General features: G+C 47.4%; 2 protein-coding genes across 4 annotated transcripts in view; one reads left to right on the forward strand and one right to left on the reverse strand.

The window, feature by feature from the left end:
• Positions 1 to 720: 720 nt before the first annotated feature.
• AVPI1 (arginine vasopressin induced 1) lies at positions 721 to 8,941 on the forward strand. 3 transcript variants are annotated; one of them, XM_080822416.1, is made up of 3 exons: positions 721 to 1,064; positions 7,110 to 7,406; positions 8,352 to 8,941. In XM_080822416.1, exons 2-3 carry the CDS (start codon positions 7,120 to 7,122, stop codon positions 8,509 to 8,511), a joined length of 447 nt encoding a protein of 148 aa, XP_080678542.1. In that variant the 5' UTR covers positions 721 to 1,064; positions 7,110 to 7,119; the 3' UTR covers positions 8,512 to 8,941. The 3 variants fall into 3 exon arrangements, with proteins under 3 accessions (XP_080678542.1, XP_080678541.1, XP_080678540.1); XM_080822415.1 differs by having other exon boundaries at positions 993 to 1,426; XM_080822414.1 differs by lacking the exon at positions 721 to 1,064 and having other exon boundaries at positions 7,087 to 7,406.
• Positions 8,942 to 9,959: 1,018 nt separating this feature from the next.
• Positions 9,960 to 20,954, reverse strand: part of PI4K2A (phosphatidylinositol 4-kinase type 2 alpha) — a 30,190-nt gene continuing 19,195 nt past the window's right edge. The window contains exons 5-9 of the mRNA XM_080822413.1: positions 20,508 to 20,569; positions 18,938 to 19,037; positions 18,108 to 18,241; positions 17,603 to 17,662; positions 9,960 to 12,381 (exon numbers count right to left, since the gene is read on the reverse strand). Coding sequence (XP_080678539.1) covers positions 12,220 to 12,381; positions 17,603 to 17,662; positions 18,108 to 18,241; positions 18,938 to 19,037; positions 20,508 to 20,569 — 518 coding nt within the window. The 3' untranslated portion in view covers positions 9,960 to 12,219. The remainder of the gene's footprint in view (positions 12,382 to 17,602; positions 17,663 to 18,107; positions 18,242 to 18,937; positions 19,038 to 20,507; positions 20,570 to 20,954) is intronic.

Consider the following 20,954-nt stretch of genomic DNA (forward strand, 5'->3'; position numbering starts at 1 on the left):
GACACAGTGAGAGAGGGAACAGAAACAAGCAGGGCGAGTAGAAGAGGGAGAAGCAGGCTTCCCGCTGAGCAGGGAGCCCCATGCGGGCCTCCATCCCAGGATTTTGGGATCAGGACCTGAGCGGAAGGCAGACGCTTAGTGACTGAGCCACCCAGGCGCCCCAGACCCTTTTATAGTTATAATGTTTATCACAACTGAAATCACCACTAAATGTTTTAAGCTTTTTAAAGTCTGCCTTCCTTACGAGGCTGAAAATTCCCCCAGGGCACAAGCTTACAGACGTCTCCTATTCACTCCCTGTTAAGAAATCTGGACAGAGTGGGCCCTAATGGACCATTGTCCAATGAATTATAAAACCTTCCTAATACTGCTTATTTAGATAACTGGCTCAAGGTTGCACAGATGATTTAAGATTTGAACCCACGGCATTCTAGCTTTGAAGCCCCAAAATCTCACCATCCCTTCCCTTCCCTCAAAGCTGGAGCCAGAAGATAAGTGGTCCGTCTGGATGGTGAATTTAAGGAACTGCGGATCTATTTGCAGAGGGCCACGAGCTGCAGAGAGCACGCCGCGGTGCGCGCTGGCCTTCGGCCCAGGAGAGGGGGCACCCGTCACGTGTACCCTGCAGGGCCTGCCGGCGCCGCACCCCGAGGCTGGAATGCGGCCCCGCCCCGCTCCCGCGCCAGCAAAACCGCGCTCTCCCAGGGCACTGACGTCAATGAAGGGGGCGCCTTCGGCCGCCGCGCTAGGGCAGCCGAGGGCGGAGGGCGGAGGGAAGGGGCCCCGGCGGACACGCCCCTCTCCGCTGCTCCGCTGTTGATTGGGCCCGCGGAATCTTCGCACTCAGGTTTCGAGGCCGGCGAAGGGAAGGGGGCGGAGCCTGGGCACGCCCCTCTCCCCTCTGTTGCTGATGATTGGCCCACAGAGTCTCCACGTTCGATTTTGGAAGGCTCCCTCCGGCGCTCTCACCAAGGCTCGGCCGTGGATTGGCTCTTCCCCGGCTGGGGAACGCTTTCTCTCGGGAGTCGCGGCTGTGACCTCGGTGGCCAGCCTTGGGCGGCCAGGTACGTAGATCCGAGGCCTGGCTCGCACTGCGGTGGGAACGGGCGGCGGGCCATCGGAGCCCGGGTGGCAGCGGCTACCCGAACCCGCAGGTCCACTTAGGGCCCGGCGTTGTGCGAAGAGGCCACGTCTGAGCCCCGGGGGCTGACCTGTGCTGGGGATGTCGCCCTGCGACCTGGGCCAGGATATCCCCTCCCAAGCTCTCGTCCTGTGGGTGAACGCCGCCTGGTCCCTGTGAGCACCTTCGCAGCAGGAAGCGTAGAGCTACGCCCGCCCTTTCGAAAGGCCGTGAAGGGGTTGGGGTGCGCACATCTTAGCCTGCCCCATCCCGATTTGAGGTCTGTCGGCGCTGCCCTTCAGCGTGGTGAGTAATCGCTCTGACTCCCCACGGGGCCGCGGAGAGCTGAGGGCGCCGAGGCTGGCTTGGGAGACCTATCTTTCGATCCCTGCGCCTTCCGAAACCCGCAGAAGCAGAGAGCAGGCTCGGAGAGGTTTCAGAGCCTCCTGGGTCGTTCCTTCCCCTGAAGACCTCGTCAGCTATCTGGCAGGACAAAAATAACAGTGGTTGAGGGGCTGGGCGCCTCACCACCTACCTCCTGTTTGACTTTGGGCAAGTTACTTAACCTTAACCACCAGCCTCACCACCTACCTCCTGTTTGACTTTGGGCAAGTTACTTAACCTTTCTGAGCTCAGCTTTCTCATCTGTAAAATGGGTATAACCTATAACCATAGCGCCGCCTCATGGGGTGAGGATTAAAAAGATCACCTATTTGAAAGCGATGTTCTGTGCTTGACAGGGAGCAAGCTGCCTCAGTGGCAGCTGTGATTTAAAAGTGCACAGATGAATCCATCTCCCTTACCCTCATTTCCCAAGAGTGAAGGTCCGTTTTGAGGGAGTTTCATGAAAATGACAATGATTCTATAGGGCCTGGTTGTTAAACAGCCTTTCCCTTACATCACTCATTCATGATGCAGTGTACTGGGATGGATGCTTTCACATACTTTTATCTCCCTTATTCCCTTACAGGTTATTTATTCTCACTATTCTATTTTGATGATGAGCAAAATGAGGCAGGGGGAAACAGGCTTGTCAATGTCACCCGGTTTTCAGAAGTACAGCCAGAACTCAGGGTTCTTGAACTCTTGAAAAGTTATTCCTTCATCTAGATTTTATATTCCAGTCGTATCTGAGTATGGGTCTAGGGGTAGGGCCCAGTTCCTTTCTCCACTTCCACATCAGGTTTGGAGACCTACGTGTATGCAGTAGGAGGAGGCTAGGCCCTGAGGCCGGGGGGGGGGGGGGCCTCACAAGGCCATGTGGACTGGGCCTCCCCCAATGGAGGAGCCACAGATATTGGCTGCTGTCCAGTGGTGGGGGAGCAGGCCAGGCCACAAGCATTGATTTGGGCCTTGGGCCAGAGCCTCCAGTTCTTTATCCAAGAGGCCCTTTGCCTCCAATTACAGACTATTACCATCAGCAGGGTTATCTGAAGGAGGGGAGCTGAGTGGGGAAGCAATTGCTGCCCAGCTCATGCAAATGTGTTCTGCCTCTTGTGGTTACCTGAGCCTCCCTGAGACCACGATTGGAATAGCTGTCTAAACAGCTTCACATACTACAAAGGATGCTCAATTGTGTACCCTATTTATGTATTAAAAATTCATTATCTGGTGAGTCACTTTTTTTTTTTTTTTTGGTGAGTCACTTTTTAAATATACTTCTTCATTAGAGCTCTCTCGTTCATTTATTGCCTATTTCAAAACAAGTTGAACTTTGTCATTTTCCACACTTGGTATTTACTTTGTGGGTTCATTTTTAAGCTAGTTTATGTCAAACTGAAGTATTTTGCAGTGAGTTTTTACTCATTTGCTCACAGACCCGTGTTTATATTCTTTGCTGTCAGCTCTGGAATGAAAGATCCATTTGTAATCTTTTAATATCCTTGCGGTGGCATTTTCCAGTTTAAAAAAAGTACCATTGTTCAAGTATACACTGATTTTCCTAGATTCAGGTCTTGTCCAAGAAAATAGGGGGGAAAGGACACATTGAATAAGGTAAGAGAGGTTTCTTCTGGGGTGCCTGGCTGCCTCAGTCGGCAGAGCATGCCACTCTTGATCTCGGTCTATAAATTCAAGCTCCATATTAAGTGTAGAGATTACTTAAAAATAAAACCTTTAAAAAAAAAGTTTCTTCTGATAATAAAAGTGTTCTGACTCGTTTTCCGGAAGTTTGCATCTAATCTTATGGAAACTCCACTGATTTTCATTCTCAGTCTGACTGCTGGCTCAAGCCCAGGGTGGCAGGCAGAGCTAAGAGTGAGGATCCTTGAAATTTGGAGGTGCCAAGGCCCCCTGCTCCAAGGTGCATGGAGGGTATGTTTGAAGCTGGAGGCTTAGACTTCCCCAGAAATTTTGTTGGTGTGTTTGTAATTCACTGTAACTGGGATGCTAGAGGCTGGGCCATGTAGGGCCTTGTAGCCACACACAGGAGTATCTGGGAAGTCAGGCTCCAAGCCATCCCTGAGACAGCACTGCTACTTAAGCTGGTTGCCGTTCTCTCTGAGGGGAGGGTGAGATTGCCCGAATCTGAGAGAAATGATACCACCTCTTCTCCCACCACCCAGGCCAGCCTAGGAGTGTGTCCCAGGCTTGGCCGTAGCCAGCCTAGGTCCCTGGAGTGCGTTAGAGCGGTGAGTTCTCTGTCTTCTCCCGGACCTTAACCCCAGATCCCACCAGCAAAACAGTGTCTTGTCTCCAGGGAAGATTGAGGAGGGCAGAAAAGAGGAACTACTGGTTGGGGAATTTCCTGGCACCTAATTAGCCAGGCCTGTCCACACACGTTGCATCTAGGCCTTGGCAGCCAGGCAGACCCAGTCACCGCTTCCGTACAGACCTAGCCTCATCATAGAAACCCTAACACCACACACGCCCTTGGAGACCAGAGGCATCAACCTGTTCTTACAGATGTAAGGGGGAAACTGAGGCCCATAGAGGCGAGGTGCCGGAGAGCCCCCCCAGCCAGCGAGTGGCAGGACTAGGGCTCTGACTCAGAAGCCAGCACTGTGTGCCTTGGGCTGCGTTGCAGTTCCAGATTTGTTTTGTGGAAGCTGGGGATTTTCCTCTTCAGACTGCCACAGGTTCAAGGCTAGAACAGCGGGCCACACAGTAAACAGCTCTGACGCTAATGAAAAGATTAAAATAAATTCTACAGCCCCACCCTTGCCTTATGTGTGGGCTGGCCATGGTTCTTCCTTTTCCACCGGCAGGTTTCCCACTTGGTGACTTTGGTGAGAATAGTGAAATATCCCTCACAGAGATGACGGGCCAGCAGCGTGTTTGGAGCTTGGTTGTGAAGGCAGCTGAGGTTTTCAGACACGGCTGCAGCCCTTCACACCAGGTCCTGGCCTTGGCTGAGCCCCTGGCATTGAATCTGTGTCTCAGCTTCCTGTGCTCCTCTGAGCTGGGAGAAGGGTAATGGTGCCCGATTCCTGGAATTACGTTGAGGATGAACCATCAGGCGTATTGTTGTGTCGCCTGACGTAGAGTAGATGACCCAGAGTCAGCTTTTTTATCAGCCTGAAAGTGTTCCCTGGTGACTGTTGTTTTCTGATCACAGTACATTTTTATCATCCAGCTCAGGAGAGTTCACTACCACACATACTAGGTTTTTAACTGGATTCCGTATAGTGCCTACGGAGAGGTAGATTTTAAAATTCCCATTTCCAGATAAAAGCACAATTTTTATGGAGTTCATTCATCTGAAAGTTTTCTGCAGGTTTATTTTAGTTACTGAACTCTTTGAAGAGTGGGGTTCTTGGGGCACCTGGTGGCTCTGTCATTAAGCGTCTGCCTTCGGCTCAGGTCATGATCTCAGGGTCCTGGGTGGGCCCCACATCAGGCTCCTTGCTCAGTGGAGAGCCTGCTTCTTCTCCCACTCCCCCTGCTGTGTTCCCTCTCTCACTGCGTCTCTCTCTGTCAGATAAATAAAATCTTTAAAAAAATAAAATGAAATGAAATCCCTATTAAAAAAAAGAGTGGGGTTCTTTTTTTTTTAAGATTTTATTTATTTATTTGACAGACAGAGATCACAAGTAGGCGAAGAGGCAGGCAGAGAGAGAGGAGGAAGCAGGCTCCCTGCCAAGAAGAGCCCGATTCGAGGCTCCATCCCAGGACCCTGGGACCATGACCTGAGCTGAAGGCAGAGGCTTAACCCACTGAGCCACCCAGGCACCCCAAGAGTGGGGTTCTTATGAGAGGAGGCCTAGACACTGGGACAGGGTGAGTGTGGAAATTACTGGAATAAGGAGGGCTGCTACTGATGTGAGGAGCAAGGGCCAATTATATTTGAGGAGTCTAAACGCAATGGAGAGAGGTCTCAAACTCTCAGAACAAAGACAGGTGAGAAGAAGGGCAGAGAAGCTGGGAATGCTTTACATGATTTCCTTTCTGTTTGTTACAGTGAGCATGGACATTTTGTATTGAAATGTATTAATTTTTATTCCCTTTTTAGGCTAGTTCCTGGGTGACAGGTGTCTCCGTAGCTCTCTGGAATGAGGTGAGGTCTGGTGTAACTACCTGACCTTCGCCATTAGGCCTGGGGCTGAGGGGTGGAGGGAGCACAGGCAAGTCCTCTGCTGGCTCAGGCCCAAACAGCGGAAAAGGAACCCTAGCATACCCTGACCCAAGTACAAAAGTCAAGGCCAAAAGGGGCATGGGGGTGGGGGGTACGAATCTGCATTTATTTGGCTCTTACCCTGTACCTGATACAATAGGCATGCTCAGTCCATAGAGCAATCCTGAGAAGTGGTTATGAGCCCCAGTTTACAGCTAAGAAAGAGGCTCAGAGAGGTTGAGTAACTTGCCTAGGTTCACCGCTAGGAAGGTGGCAGGGCTGGGATTTGAGTCCAGTTCTGTGTAATACCGAGGTCCTTGGTCTTCCTTGTCTCTGATCTGCTTCCCAATCTCATAGCGTTTTCAGGCTGTACTGGAGACAAGGGTAGGGTGAGTGAGCCTCCTTTTATTATTCTTCATTATTCAAATTGAACTCTCTAGAACTGAGGATGATCATTTAATTTAATTTTCATTTCCTATGAGGGGGCACTGACATGAGCCTTCCTTTTATCGAACTTTCTTATAGATTTCAGTCTCTGCCCATGGTTGTATATTCTAACCCTGGAGCCACCTCTTCGCCCCTGTGTTCCTCACCATGGCCTTTTGGACTGCAGCTAGATCTGATTGTCTATTTCATACTGTGTTTGCTAAACTATTTGAACTTGGGCTGTCTCCAGGGTCTTGAAAATAGGGGGGATGACTGTTCTCCGTGTTATAAATGGGAAAGCAGAATATTAGAACCTTGAGCACTGCTCTTACACTGTCTTCCCTCAGTCCTCACTGCAACTCTGTAAGCAGAATTGGTGCGGGAACCAGCTGAGCCAGGCAGTGGTGGAGGTGGCTGGAAGTGGGATTCCAGTGTAGTCAGCCCAACCCCATAACCCTCCTCTTCTGTGCTACAGAACCTGGGCCTTAGCATAGAGGGCTGCTGTGCTCACGTGTCAAGGAGGGCACATGACTACAACTCCTAGAGCCATGGCCGGTACCTCTAAGTGCTCAACACTGCGCGGTGGCTACTCCCAGTACTGTCCTTAGGACCTAGGTATCCTGGAGTCGGCCTGGGCTTACAGCCAGACAGACCTGGGCTCTACTTCTGGCTCCGCACTTACGCAAGGGTTTGTGGCTGCAAAGGATCATTTCAGCTGAGTTGCATTTCTTCATTTGTACGGTGCGGATAAACCAGTTTGACGTCACAGGCTGCTGGGACTCCTCAGTGAGATAGTACGTGTATTGCACGCATAAGCACTTTGTAATAGTTTGACTGTCATTAGTGATATTATTTCCCTCAGGTGCCCTGGAAGGTAGAGTGACTTCAAGTCAAGACTTACTGCACGTTAGTTCCTGGAGAATAGAAATGCCAGAAGGCTTGCATTCGCCAGCACCCTAGGTTTGGGAAGGGCCCCATAAGCTGATGTCTCTCCATGCTTTCCTTCCCCAGAGCACCCAGGATGGGCACCCCAGCCTCTGTCGTGAGCGAGCCGCCCCCGTGGCAGGCCCCGGCTGAGGCCCGGGGCCGCAAGCAGGCATCAGCCAACATTTTCCAGGACGCTGAGCTGCTGCAGATCCAGGGCCTGTTTGAGCGCAGTGGGGACCAGCTGGCCGAGGAGCGGGCCCAGATTATCTGGGAGTGTGCAGGAGACCACCGTGTGGCAGAGGCCTTGAGGAGGCTGCGTAGGAAGAGGCCTCCCCGGCCGAAACCCCTGGGCAACTCACTGCACCACTGCAGCCGGCTCAGGTGGGTTCCTGGAACTGGAGGGCGGAGGGAAGGTGAGTGCTAAGGCTGCCCCATCCACCACCACCCAGAGCTACTGACTTGGCTTCACTGTGAGTACCGGCCATGGCGGGGGCAAGGTCTACTCTGTGCCCATGATCTCTGTAACTATGGGAGTCATACTGGACCCCGTGAACTTCCACGGGAAGGCAGGCCTGGGTCCTGATTTGCAGTGATTCTCAGACAGGTGGGAGGGACTATCGTTTGGGAGGAAGATAATTTGTTTCCTTGTGGTAGGACAGGTAACAATCACAAGCCTGGTTAAAATCTCACCTGTGGAATTATAGACTATAGTGTAGGAGGGTTCCATAGAGGTACCGAGGTTTGAAAAGTGTTGAGGAACTTTAAATTTTCCCTAGTCATCCCCCTTTGCCTAGGTCACTGACAGCCTGAGAACAGCGAGCCCCAGGAGGTCAAGCTGAAACACACGCCCTAGCCAGTGGTTGTGGGTTATGCTCTAGGCTCTAATTCTTCCCGCTGCCTTCTCCGGGCCTCCAGTCAGAGCACTAGACCTGAACAGGTCTTCTTAGTCAGCACGTCCAGGAGAAGCAGATTGGGCCCTTCCTCAGATGAACTCCAGCTGACTTGCAATCTCTGTTTAAAACACTTTGCTAAGGAGGTTACTTGGTTCCTCCAGTCTTCTACACGGCTGACCACTGATGGCTGTCACGAGTGCAGCATGAGGAAGCTGGAGAAATGCCGAGTATCACACACCCTGATCTAGTCCAGCTCTCTTTATGGAAAAGACATCTGAAAGCTTTGCCTGGTCTTTAGCTCTCAGAGGGCCAAAGCCCTGGTCTTATTTTACCCCAAACAGTGTGATTTAATAGATCCTCATGACCACAGTCTCTTTAGTCCCCATTCTGCTCTTCCTATTGACATGGGCCTATCACACACTTGTTCTTGCAGAATCCCTGAGTCCTGTGCTCCACTGGCCGACCCACAGAGTGGTACCACGGAGACAGCTTCTGATGATCAGTATCTGAACTCCAGAAGGACAAGTGCCAGGATCCGCCGGAACTGGAAGAAGCCAGGCCCTACAAGCTACCTCCATCAGATCAGACACTGATCCAGGGAAGGGGCTGGCAATGGCAGTATCTTCCCCAGGGATCATGGGGACTTGTGCCAAAGGGCCCAGGAGGTGAAGAAGGAAGAGAGATTTGAGGCAGACACCCCCACAGGGGTAAATGAAAGACCACAGCCCATTCAGAAGAGGACTGGAAATGTCCCCTGAGCTCTAGGTTATGTGGGACCCATTCCTCACCAGAATGAGAAACAGCACCTCAGCTCTTCCCATCTTACAGTATACCTGGGCTGCATGATATTCCCCTGAGGGTCACATGATGGGCACTCGGACTGAGCATCTCACCACTCCTGCTACTAACCCTCCTGCTCCTCCTGTAACCCATGGTCCAGCAGCCGGCCCACACCCCGCCCCTGTCCGGCTAGCACAAGGAAACCGTGGTTTAAGTGACAAAATAAAAACATTTATATCAACAGCAGTGTGTCTGTCACAAAAAGAGGATCCCCAAATGGACACTCTGGAGCCATGGGATGAAAGGTGGTGCTTACTTACTGCGGGGAAGGGGTGTTCCCAGGAAGGAGAAAACAGGACAGGCCTCCTTTTCCCTGTGAACTCCCCCAATCCCCTGTGCCAGAGCCTTCTCTTCCAGAGGCTATCTGGTGGGGAGATGGCAACATTTCTGTAAGGCAGTCCTGATCCACAGGAGAGAGGTGGCTCCTGGACTCCTGCCAGGTCTAGAAGGGGAAGGGCTATTCCAATAGGCCTTCATAGTGAGCGGTGAGTCTGCAGTCAATGTGCAGGCTGCCAGCCCTTCAGCTGGTTTCTTTACCCCCATGGGCCAACCATCCTTACTGAGGTGGGACAACAGCTGGACCAATCATTCTTGAGCCTCCAGCATTATCTGAGGTTTCCTAGCCTAAAAACCTTTAAGGCGAGGATTTTTGATTACTCTGCCAGCTTTGCATCAATAGCATATTATGTGCTCATTAGCATTCAGCTCTGCTCCAACGAATCCTATCTGTCCCATTACCCATCACTTAAAGGACTCAGGGTTCAAAGTGCTTCAAGCAGGCTGGGAGTACACACAGAACAGGTCTGCCCTCTTGTGGCCCAGAAGAGAAGCGGAGTCCACATTTCCTCACCCCAAACCCTTAGAGCTAGATGATTAGGAAGTAGTCAGTGCAAATAGTGCCTAATCCCTAGTAGGGAAATAACTCGTAACAAAACATTAATATTTCTGCAACAAATATACACACACTAAGAGAAAAATATGATGGTTACAAATAGCTTCAATTCATACCAGTGTAGGTTCAGGTCATGTTTTGGTGTCAAATGAGTTAATGAAAATATTAAGCACTGGGACTTTGGAAATGAGGACCTGTATAACTCAGGAGCCATTATCTCAGCAACTCCATGGAAACACATGGTCCTTTGTCCTTAAAATTGCATTCTACCTTGTCTTCCTTTTACCCAAGAACACTAGACAAAAAAGGTCAGAATTGGACTTGTTATTCATACATTTGCATTGATTTAAATACATTACATACAAGTTCTACAGTGCGTTGGAAGAACACAGGCAGCAGCACTCTCCCAGCCCAGCCTCACCTCCCTGACATGGCGACAGGGCCTGGGGCTGGCAGAGGGCTGGGTTATCCCATGAGTGCCACCCAGAAACCTCCCCTGGCACTTTGGGCCCCCAGCTCTCCCCAAGTCCACATTCAAGGCAACCTGAGTACAGACTTCAAGGAGAATGGAGACATGCCAAGAAAGGATACCCCACATTCTTGCCTGCCAAGACTGGGACCAGCCCCCTTGTACGTTGGATCCAATTTCCTTCTCATCACAGAGCTGGTCTAGATGAGGGCAATGTGCAGATCTACTTGGCTGGGGGAAGCAACCAGCTTCCTCGAAGACTCTCACTGGCCAGGTGGAAAGCTTTACCAACAGGTCTGTGTAGAGAGGTCTTTGGAGAGCTAAACACACCTGGGTCCCCTCTGGCCTCCGGGAGCTCTGCTGCTCCTGTAGTCTGGGCGCAGGCACTGTCGCCACCACGGTCCCCAAGGCCAGATTCCAGGTCAGCCGAATGAGATTGTCAGGGCTAAGAGCTATGTCTTTGTCCACAGGGCATGCACAGCCAGCTCCCAGAAACTGTTCCTGTAGCTGGAGGGAACCCCACCAGAAACTGGCTCCTGGGGGCAGGGAGGCAAAGGGACCGGAATGGCCCAGCTGACAAGAGGACTGCACATCTCTGCTCTGCCTCCTGGGCAGCGGGAGCTGGGCAAGCAGAGGGCACACAGCCATAGTCCTCGCTCCCTTTCTTTGGTTTTTTCAAACCGTCAAGATAGTTTCTTTCCAAGGCTGATTGACCAATCGCAGGGTGCCAGAATCTTGAAGTGTCCAGTAGCGCAGAACTGCCCCTTAGCCACAGATGGCACCCTCTTCGCTCCCTCCGGAGGCCATTCTTTGCTTTGGTGTGGAAAGGGCTTGGACACTTGGCAAGGGGGCCAGCTGAGGGAAGAGACATGGAAGCATGAAGATGCACACCGAGCTGGGCAGGCGCTGGGGGGCAGTCTGAAGGCCCTTCTCCTCTGGGCCCTGCCCTTCCCAAGAAGCCAAGGAAACACTGGCCAGTAACAAGAAGTCGGGAGCAAAGGGAAGCTGCCCACTAGGAACAGAATGAGTCCCGTTACTCCCACCAGGCAGCAGTGGTAGCATAAAAAGAAGTCCAGGAACCTAATATCCTGTCCTCTTATGAGCTGAGATGCAACTCACTGAGACCCAGAACTGCACCCCTAAGTCAAAAGTGTTGAGAAAAAAAATATCTAACAACAGAACAAATTAGAGGACCTGGGGAAGTTTATCACCCCGACTCAGAAAGCAAGGCTGGGATAAGTTTACCTACAGGCCAATTACAGCTCCCAGCATGCACCTAGGCCAAGTGGATCACTTCTGCATGCTGGGAGGGCCACTTCTTCCCTCTTGCCTTTGCCTGAATGGCGGGTAAACTGCAAGCCTGGACTAGGGAGGGCAGAGAGCAGAGCCAATCTCTATGATCATACGCAGAACCACTGAGAGTTCTGGAGCAAAAGTGTCCTGGCCAGGAGAACTGGGTTGGGAGGCTTTTAGTCAGCCTATTGCACTGGTGGGAGAAGGGGAAGAAAACCTGGCAAAAAAAAAAACCAAAGGAAACGTGTGGCTTCTGCCTGTCCCAATTGGTGAGTCACCCAGTGGCTCTCTGAATCACCCAGCTGGCTTGGTCCATGGGAGTAAGGAACTGTGAGGCACCTGAGTGTCTGGGTCCATGCAAATTTAGGTCTGGATCACAGGTTTCTGACCTGAGAGGAATCTGGGATTCTGCCTGGGTTTCGCTACTAATATTTAAATTCGTATTTGTGTTCGTTTTCTGATGCAGAATATAATGAGAATTGCCACAGAGCAGGGTGTCAGGGAGGGAAGGGGATTTCCCAGCTTGCCCCCAAGGGATGCTGGGAGATGCTCCTTCCGGGGCCTCTGGACTACTCACTTGCATGGAGGCTCCAGCCCTCCCTAGCAATCAGAAGGGCCCAACAGCACACACTGTCCCTCCGATTGTGCTTCTCCCTGTGCTTGGGAAAGCCTTGAGGGGCTGGCAAGCAGAGAAGAAGGGCTCTTAAGGGCACTGCTCTCCACCAGCATCTCTGGCTTTTCCTGCAACCCACTCCCCAGGCTTCTTCCTAGCCCAAGTCTTAAATATGTCTTTGTCTGCCTCTTGGGCTACCACCACGAAAAGAAGGGCTTCCGACTCTGAAAGCTCTGTGTGTAGGACTCGCTAGAAGACCGCTGGTGGGAACGGGCCGTCTCGACAATCACGGGTGGCATCTGGACAAGGTGCAGGGGACTCTTGTTGTCTTTCAGGGCCTGGGTCAGATTTAGGATCTGCAGCAGGAAAAATAAGATCAGTGAGGGAAAGACCAAGGCATCCTGGTCTGCCTCTGAAGGGTGACCTGCTGATAGAGTGCTCCCATAAATCAATACAAAACTAAACACATTAATGGAAAATTATACAAATAGGGTGTTTCCAAAAGTAGACTATAAGGGGGCAAATACAGAAAGTGGAAATCTCTCTGGTTATTTAAAAAATGCAAATTAAGATCAAAACCTCCCACTTTTTGCCCTTCTTATTAGTAAGGATACAGAAGAAGAAGACAAGGTCTCAGATTTGAGGAGAGTTCAGAGCCAGGCTATGGGGCTGGACCCTGGGCCAGTTCTTCAGAAAGGCAAGTGGATGATAAAGGCTTAAAAATGAACAGGCCCTTTGAGTGAGCAATTCCATTTATAGGAACTAAAGCAGCAATCATAGATATGCACAGACAGTTTCAATGAATAGAGTGCAGTATTGTTTATAACAGTGAAAATGGTATAAACGCTCAAGAGTATGGGATCAGTTAACAATCTAAGGGATAAGAAACAGCAATTAAAAGATCTACTTTATTGGCATGGAAAGCTAATCCTGATGTCAACAGACAGAAAAGGAAGGAGACAGGAGCCAGTATTATAATGTGACTCCACTTTCATTTACTGAAATTCTATCTTCCAATCTACCTATCTGCAGAGAAGAAAAATTTTGCAAGTTGGCAGTGATTATCTCTGGATCAAGAAATTATAGGTGATTTTTATTTGTTCATTGTTGTTTATCCTATATTCTCTGATTTTCCTACAAAGACAATGTATTTTGAAAAAAGCCAGTATTTCACTTGGCTTCTCTCTCAAATGCTGTCTCTTTATCAGTTTTTTAAACTTAAGGAAAAGTTAAAAGATAGTATAGAGAGTTCCTGTACACAATTTACTCAGTTTCCCCTAATTTTAAATTTTCACATAACTAAGTCCATTTACCAAAACTAAGAAATTAACACTGAAACATTACTATTAACCAAACTTCAGACTTAATTCGGATTTCATTAGATTTTCCAGGACTGTTCTTTTTCTATTTCAGGATCCCATTCGGGAAACCACATTGCATTTAGCTCTTTACCAACTTTTGTCCATATTTTACAGATATTTCAGAAATGTGTTCATGGGAGGGGTGCTTGGGTGGTTCAGTGGGTTAAGTGTCTACCTTTGGCTCAGGTCATGATCCCTGGATCCTGGGATCGAGTCCCACACTGGGCTGCCTGCTCAGCAGGGTGTCTGCTTCTCCCTTTCCCCAACTTGTGCTCTCTCTCTCTCTCTCTCAAATAAATAAATAAATAAAATCTTTAAAAAATATATGTATATATTTTCACAGGAACGTTTGTCAAAATTGGAATCACCACCATTTATCTTCTCTGATAAGACAGTACAAAAATGGAAGTTGTCCTATGATAGCCTATACGCTTGCTTGCTTTTTAAAAGTTCCCTCCTTTTTCTCTTTCTTTTTAAGATTTTATTTTTTAATAATCTCTACACCAAACATGAGGCTCAAACTCACAACCCCAAGATCAAGAGTCACATGCTCTACCAACTAAGCCAGCCAGGTGCCCTGATGAGCGCCTTCTTTAAACTACTGAAGATTTTCCTAGCCAGGACACTGACACAGGGAAGGGTAAGCAAGGCTGCACCCCTAAATCACACAGATACATAGCCCTCAAGCCACAAATATCCTTGGTCTGCAAATGCTGCCCATAAAGAGGCAGAGATACACCTGAAACAGAAGGGGGAGGTCTGAAGTGGAATCTACCAGTAATTATTTATTTTTTATTTTTTTAATTAATTAATTTATTTTAATAAACATATAATGTATTTTTATCCCCAGGGGTACAGGTGTGTGAATCACCAGGTTTACACCTTTCACAGCACTCATCATAGCCCATACCTTTATTTTTTTACTTAATTGTTTTGGTATCTATTCGAATCCTCCACTGCTTCAAAACCCTTGAACACAAAACTCAGGGTAGAGAATGAAAAGGAGGTTCAAATGGAACTGGAGTGAACTGTGCAGGAGACTACCCAACTTAAGAGACAAGATGTTAAAAAAAAAAAAGAGAGAGACAGGATGTTAAACCTGTCCTGGCTGGTTCTTCCTGTGCTTCCTTTAGTTCTTTGGGTTACAAGCTGCCTCTCATGCATGCTCAAGTAGCAGGGGTAAAATGTCAAATTATCTACAACTTACTTTCTAAAGATTTGGCCCAAAAAAATATATTAATCAGGGGTACCTGGGTGGCTCAGTGGGTTAAAGCCTCTGCCTTCAGCTCAGGACGTGATCCCAGGGTCCTGGGATCGAGCCCCACATTGGACTCTCTGCTCAGCAGGGAGTCTGCTTCCCTTCCTCTCTCTCTGCCTGCCTCTGCCTACTTGTGATCTCTGTCTGTCAAATAAAATAAATACAATCTTTAAAAAAAAAATATATATATATAGATATAGATATATATATATATATATATATCAATCTACCTAGGAAGAGACAAGTTACACAGGTATATTAAAGAGAGAAATTACAGGATATATAGAGATGGATATTATTCCGATAGATAATCGGCAGATAAACGAGCAAATAGATACAGGTAAAGCAAGCGTGGGTGACTAAGTGTAACAACTGGTGAATCCAGGGAAAGAGTCTACTCTTTACTGAAGCTTTGAAATCTTTCAAATTAAAAAGCTGACGAAAGATTGATAGCAGGCATATAATGCTAAAGGATAAACATTGTTTTTGAATATGCCATTTAAAGAGGCTTTACCTCAGACTCGGCACTCTTTCTAACACCTGCTGTGACATCTTTACAGTGAGTAACAACTTCTGTCACCCAACTCAGTCTCTCTGGGAGTTCAGACTCTTCCCCTCTGGCTCAGGGCCCTCATACAGGCACTCCGTGGTTAGGCTCGGGTAGGTAAAGGACTGTGACCTCCTTTCCCTGTGGCAGGACAGGCGTCTGGAAGGCAAAGGCTTGTTCTGCCTCGGCGTGTGACTGGTAAGCTAAAAAGGAGCTGGATGCTCATGAAGCTTCTGGTGTTTCAGAGGTAGGCACTCTAGGTTAAGAGACCAAAAGGCCCTCAAAGGACCTTAAGGGCATAAAACGGAGAGAAAGATAAAATTACACTCTCCCACCCCTCTTTTGCCACTCTAGATAACATCCTTAACTGGATATAAGAGAGGAGGGGTGCTATAGTTTTGGCAAGGGAATAAGATGGAAAGGGATTAGGGAAGATAGTACAACAGGGACAGGGGCACAGCCTTCATAAACTTGAGAAGAAGTTCATTCCTTTATGCTGAGTTCCACAATATCACAGTACATCATGTGGTTTTTAAGGTTTCCAAAAATCCTGCCAGCTTAACTGGGCCCTTACATGACTTGAGAAATGTAGGAAGGCCACGTTACTGGTATGCAGTCAGCTGTAACAATCGCAGCTCTTAAAACCTTTGTACATCCCATTTCCAAGGAAACACGGATTCAGTAAACCCAAGAGTTGCTCTCACCAGAACCCTTTACCAAAATGGTAGGAAGACGTAAATGCCTAATTACAACTAGAAAGACCTTCCTATCCTTTAAGGATGTGAAAGCTGCTTTTTCTATACACCAAATCATAAAACAGCTAATGCACATTGAGAACTTCAATTCATCACACACTACTCCAAATCATTTATTTCATAATAACCCTATGATGTAGGTGTTATTATTTTTTTTTTTAAAAGATTACTCTTTTTTTTTTTTTAATTTTTTTTTTTTTTTGTTTTAGATTTTATTTATTTGACAGACAGAGATCACAAGTAGGCAGAGAGGCAGGCAGAGAGAGAGAGAGAAGGGAAAGCAGGCTTCCCGCCGAGCAGAGAGCCCGATATGGGGCTCGATCCCAGGACCCTGGGATCACGACCCGAGCCGAAGGCAGAGGCTTTAACCCACTGAGCCACCCGATGTAGGTGTTATTATTAACCCCACATCACAAATGGAGAAGTTAAAGGAAGGAGAGATTAAGCAACTTCTCCAAGACCTCACAGCCAATAAATGACCGAACCAGAATCCAAACACAGGCACTAAGATCAGTGAGTGCCCCTTAACCACTAGGCCATCCCAGATCTCTTTAAAGTGATAAGAATGTCAGTGCCCTACGAGTTTTAAAACAATTTTTCAGGCATAGTCTTTACATTTTGGAAGATCAACAATGCCCTAGGAGTTTCCTTAGCTCTCTTTGAAGGTGAAGTGGAGAGAGAAGAAATAATGACTTGTAGGGGTGCCTGGGGGGCTCAGTCATTAAGCATCTGCCTTCAGCTCAGATCATGATCCCAGGGTCCTGGGACTGAGCCCTGCCAACAGGCTCTCTGTTGGGTTGGAAGCTGGCTTCTCCCTGTCCCACTACCCCTGCTTGTGTTCCCTCTCTTGCTGTGTCTCTCTCTGTCAAATAAATAAAATCTCCAAAAAAACAAATAATATGACTTGTAACCATGATAACAAAAATTATAACCACAGCCAATAGATGAGTACTAACCATGTGCTAGGTAATTGTCTCTACTAAACACTTGATATGCATTATCTTATGTAATCCGCTGCCCAACTCTGCAAGGTGTTATTATTGTCACATTTTATAAACAAGGCAGCAGAGGCTCTTGCCCAAGGACACAGAGCTTGTAAGTAGTGAACAAGTCTGACTCCAGAGGCTGGCTCTTTTTTTTAAATTTTTTTTTAAATTTTTTTTAGATTTTATTTATTTATTTGACAGAGATCACAAATAGGCAGAGAGAGGGGAAAGCAGGCTTCCTGCCGAGCAGAGAGCCCGATGCGGGGCTCAATCCCAGGACCCTGGGATCATGACCTGAGGCGAAGGCAGAGGCTTTAACCCACTGAGCCACCCAGGCGCCCCTCCAGAGGCTACCTCTTAACCACCAAGGCATATGGCCTGCCTTGAGCTACTTGAGACAGGGGCCACTGGGTAAATTTACCAATGAACCACCTAGCAACTGGCATAGAGCTGAGCACATAGTGCCTCACCAAGCACTGGATACCATGGAAAAGGTGGGAGATTTGCAAGAGCTCTCTTTCCTCTCCCATGTGCTAAGACAGAGTCATAAGTAAGTAAGGCATAGACTCCAAGGGTGTAAAACACAAGCTTTACACATTTACTCAACGTGAGCACATGACCTTCCCAGAGAGATCCCAGGGATGACACCAGGAGGAAGTCCCAGGCTTACCTGTCCCCGCATGACAGCAATCTGCTTATGGAACTGGCCCCTGTCGAAACCAGGATCTTTCTGCAAAAGGACAGAGATAGAGCCTGCATGAATCCCTCAGAAGAACCCATTTTCTTCCCCTAAACAGAAACTTCCTAATAAAGAAAACTTACATGAGACTTAGTGAAATTAACTACCACCCCAAGAACTCTGTTTCACAGATGGGGAAAGAGAACAAGTAAATATCTTGTCCTGAGTCTCGTTATTATCTGACTCTACAGAACTCCAGGCTCTAGTATTCCATTTGCCAAGGAGAGCTTTGCAGACACCGTGCAAATTTTTCCCCCAAATCGCCCCAAACCAGGTCTTGCTGTCCACATGTGGGAATCTTGCTTGCTCTTCACTGGCTACCACAGGTCAGAGGAGTGTTAGCCATTCTCTCTTGGCTTGTATCAGGAGCCATCAGAAAAGCCATTAGAAATTCCTTCTTCCATATAGTTATAAGGTTGAGGCTCCCAGGGCTAACCTTGAAGAGTTCATACAGGTCCTCCTCCAAGTCCTTGACGAAGTTAGGGTCCGATATCTTTGGAAGAATCAGGTCTTTGATCTCCTGAGAGAACGGGACTTTTGCCTGGGGCAACCAGGCCCAGTAAAAGGGATCTGAAAAAAAAGAAAAGCACAAAGCAAAGCTGCCCATCTATGTCCTCCACCTATCAGAGCACTGCAGAAGGCAGAATGCCCCTCTCACATGATATACAACAGGAAAGAAAATTACAAGGGATGTTAATCCTAAAGGCTACAGAGTAAGTAGAGGAATTAGGATTCAAAGCCAGGACTGCAGAATCCCAGAGGTGGTGCTCTTTTCCAGACATTATGTGACCTTCCTGTGACTTGCCAATGAAGATATTCAGATGCTCCTTCTGAGAAGACAGACTGTACTGCAAAGGGGCTAATGACTTCCTACTTGTATCTCTCTCTCTTTCCAAGAGTTTCTCCGTTATTAACAGTAACTTCCAGGATGTCAACAAGGAAGACAGAACACTGGCAATAGCTTATATTTAGAAGCACAAATGGGATAAATAAGATAGTCCTCAGAAAGAACGAGAAAAACAAAAACACAGATGAGAAAACTCAACTGTGCGCTTTTAATAGGAATAATGTAAGGTAAAAATGACAATAATACTTTGTATTTTGCAGTACTTGCCATGTGTCAGCTACTGTGCTAAATGCATGAGCTGCATTATTCCATCAATTCTTAAAACAGTCCTGTCATAGAAGTATTATTATCTTCACTGCATAGATGAGAAACTAAGACTGAGCAGGAAAAGAGCCAGACCACAGTGGTCTTAGACTTACATGCCCTCCAGGAATCAGGATGCTTCAAGGGGAAAGCCAGCCCATTGTCTATGGCAGCCACCTTGATAACAGGCTCCTTCACCACCACCCAGTCTGTGTCCTGAAGAGCAAGGGAAGACCAAATACTTAGGGTCCCACCTACCTCAAGCCCTTTATAGTAGTAGCAGAGCACCCCACCTCAACCCCCACAGGCACCAATCCTTGGTCAACCTCTGACTAGTTTCCACAGTTCCTAATCTTAGGACATTTATGGCACCTCTGATTTGGCCTATTCAAGGGTCTCAGAGTCCCTTATCTTAGGAAAGGTGCACTTCCCCAGGAGCTGCCACAGCCCGTGGTAAGAAGAAAACTGACAATAACAAAGATAACTCTGCACCTTTCCTCCTAGTGAGAGGCAGTCAGAGTCCTGAGACTATGAAAAGAAAAAGGAAAAAGCAAATTATCAGCCAGCCAAAGTCCTTTTGTGTAGACCTTGACCAGATGCTACTTCACTGGTGACCACATTTTCCTGTGACACAACAGAACCATGGAAGATAACAGCTGGCCGCTCTTGCACAAGAGTCTCTTGCCATTTCAGTGATAAGGGAAAAGGACAAGGCTGATTGCAGAGTAGGGCAGTCTACCTATGAGAGCCCATCAGACACTCTCGTGACTGTCTGTTTGGCTCCCCACTTCAGGTTCACAGGTGCCATCACAGAAACAGGATATGTGGGTTGAGGATACCTATATCAGAATCCCCTAGAATATCTTATTAAAAGTATGGGATCCTGAGTTTTACCCAAGACCTAGTGGGGAAAGGCCCAAAGAGTTTGTACTATTTTTAGTCAACTCTTCAGGTGATTCTGACGTACCAAATATGAGAACCACTATTAGAGAAGGAAGTAAAAACACTATGAGAATGTGTTAACCAACCTTACTGTGGTAAACATTTTGCAAAATATACATGCATTAAATCACCACGTTGCACATCTTAAATCTGCACAATGTTATATGTCAATTCTATTTAAATAAAGCTGGACAAAACAACACTTATTATAAGGAATAAAAGTCAACCTTACTCTCCTATTCTAGGTAGCGTTCCTACTAATTCTTTAAAATGTACAGACTGAGCAGGAATAGAAAAGCATGGTAGAGGATGAAAGCAATGAGAAAGTAAGGAAAGTTGCAGGAAGCAGCTTTTTCTAAACTGATGTTCTATGGAATTGTCTATTATGAGAACAGTATTCTAAAAAAGTTTAGAAATTACTGGCCAAACAAAATTAAATAGGTTCATTTAATGAACTACTTCTCAGACCATTACTATGCTCCTATGCAATGTGAATCTCCCAGAAAGGCATAAGGTATGTAACATGTTCCAAACATATTTGAACCCTTCTTCATTCTGTATCTGTGAACATCATTCAATAAGATACCACTTAAAAAACAGATGGAGGGAAAACTCTATCAAATATTAACCCATCAATTTTAAATACATGTGCTATCTTGATTCTTCTGAATCTATGTGACTTAATCTCTGATTGTTATGTGTTTCTGTGTTATGCATATGCACTACCATTGATCAACCTCTTACCCGAGAGCTAGAACTATCCATTGGACAGTCATATTTAATCAGCCAGTTGTCGTTGCCTCGATCTGTGAACAGAAACATGAAGTTAGAAAAAACTGGGGTGACTTTCATGTTCAGTCATGATGGACTACATATTTTGGGCACTTGGTCCAATCACTCTACTGAGAAAACTATAAAAAACTGATAAAGTTTTTTTTAAGATTTTATTTGTTTATTTAACAGAGAGAGACACAGTAAGAGAAGGAACACAAGCAGAGGGAGTGGAAGAGGGAGAAGCAGGCTTCCGGCCGAACAGAGAGCCCAATGCGGGGCTCAGATCCCAGGACCCCGGGATCATGACCTGAGCCGAAGGCAGATGCTTAACGACTGAGCCACCCAGGTGCCCTAAAATATTTTTAAATCTCTTGAAGGTATTGGAGACTTTAATAAGACCATTAAGAGTTAAAGTGT

The sequence above is a fragment of the Martes martes genome (assembly GCF_963455335.1).
Source record: "Martes martes genome assembly, chromosome: 14".
Classification (NCBI taxonomy): domain Eukaryota; kingdom Metazoa; phylum Chordata; class Mammalia; order Carnivora; family Mustelidae; genus Martes; species Martes martes.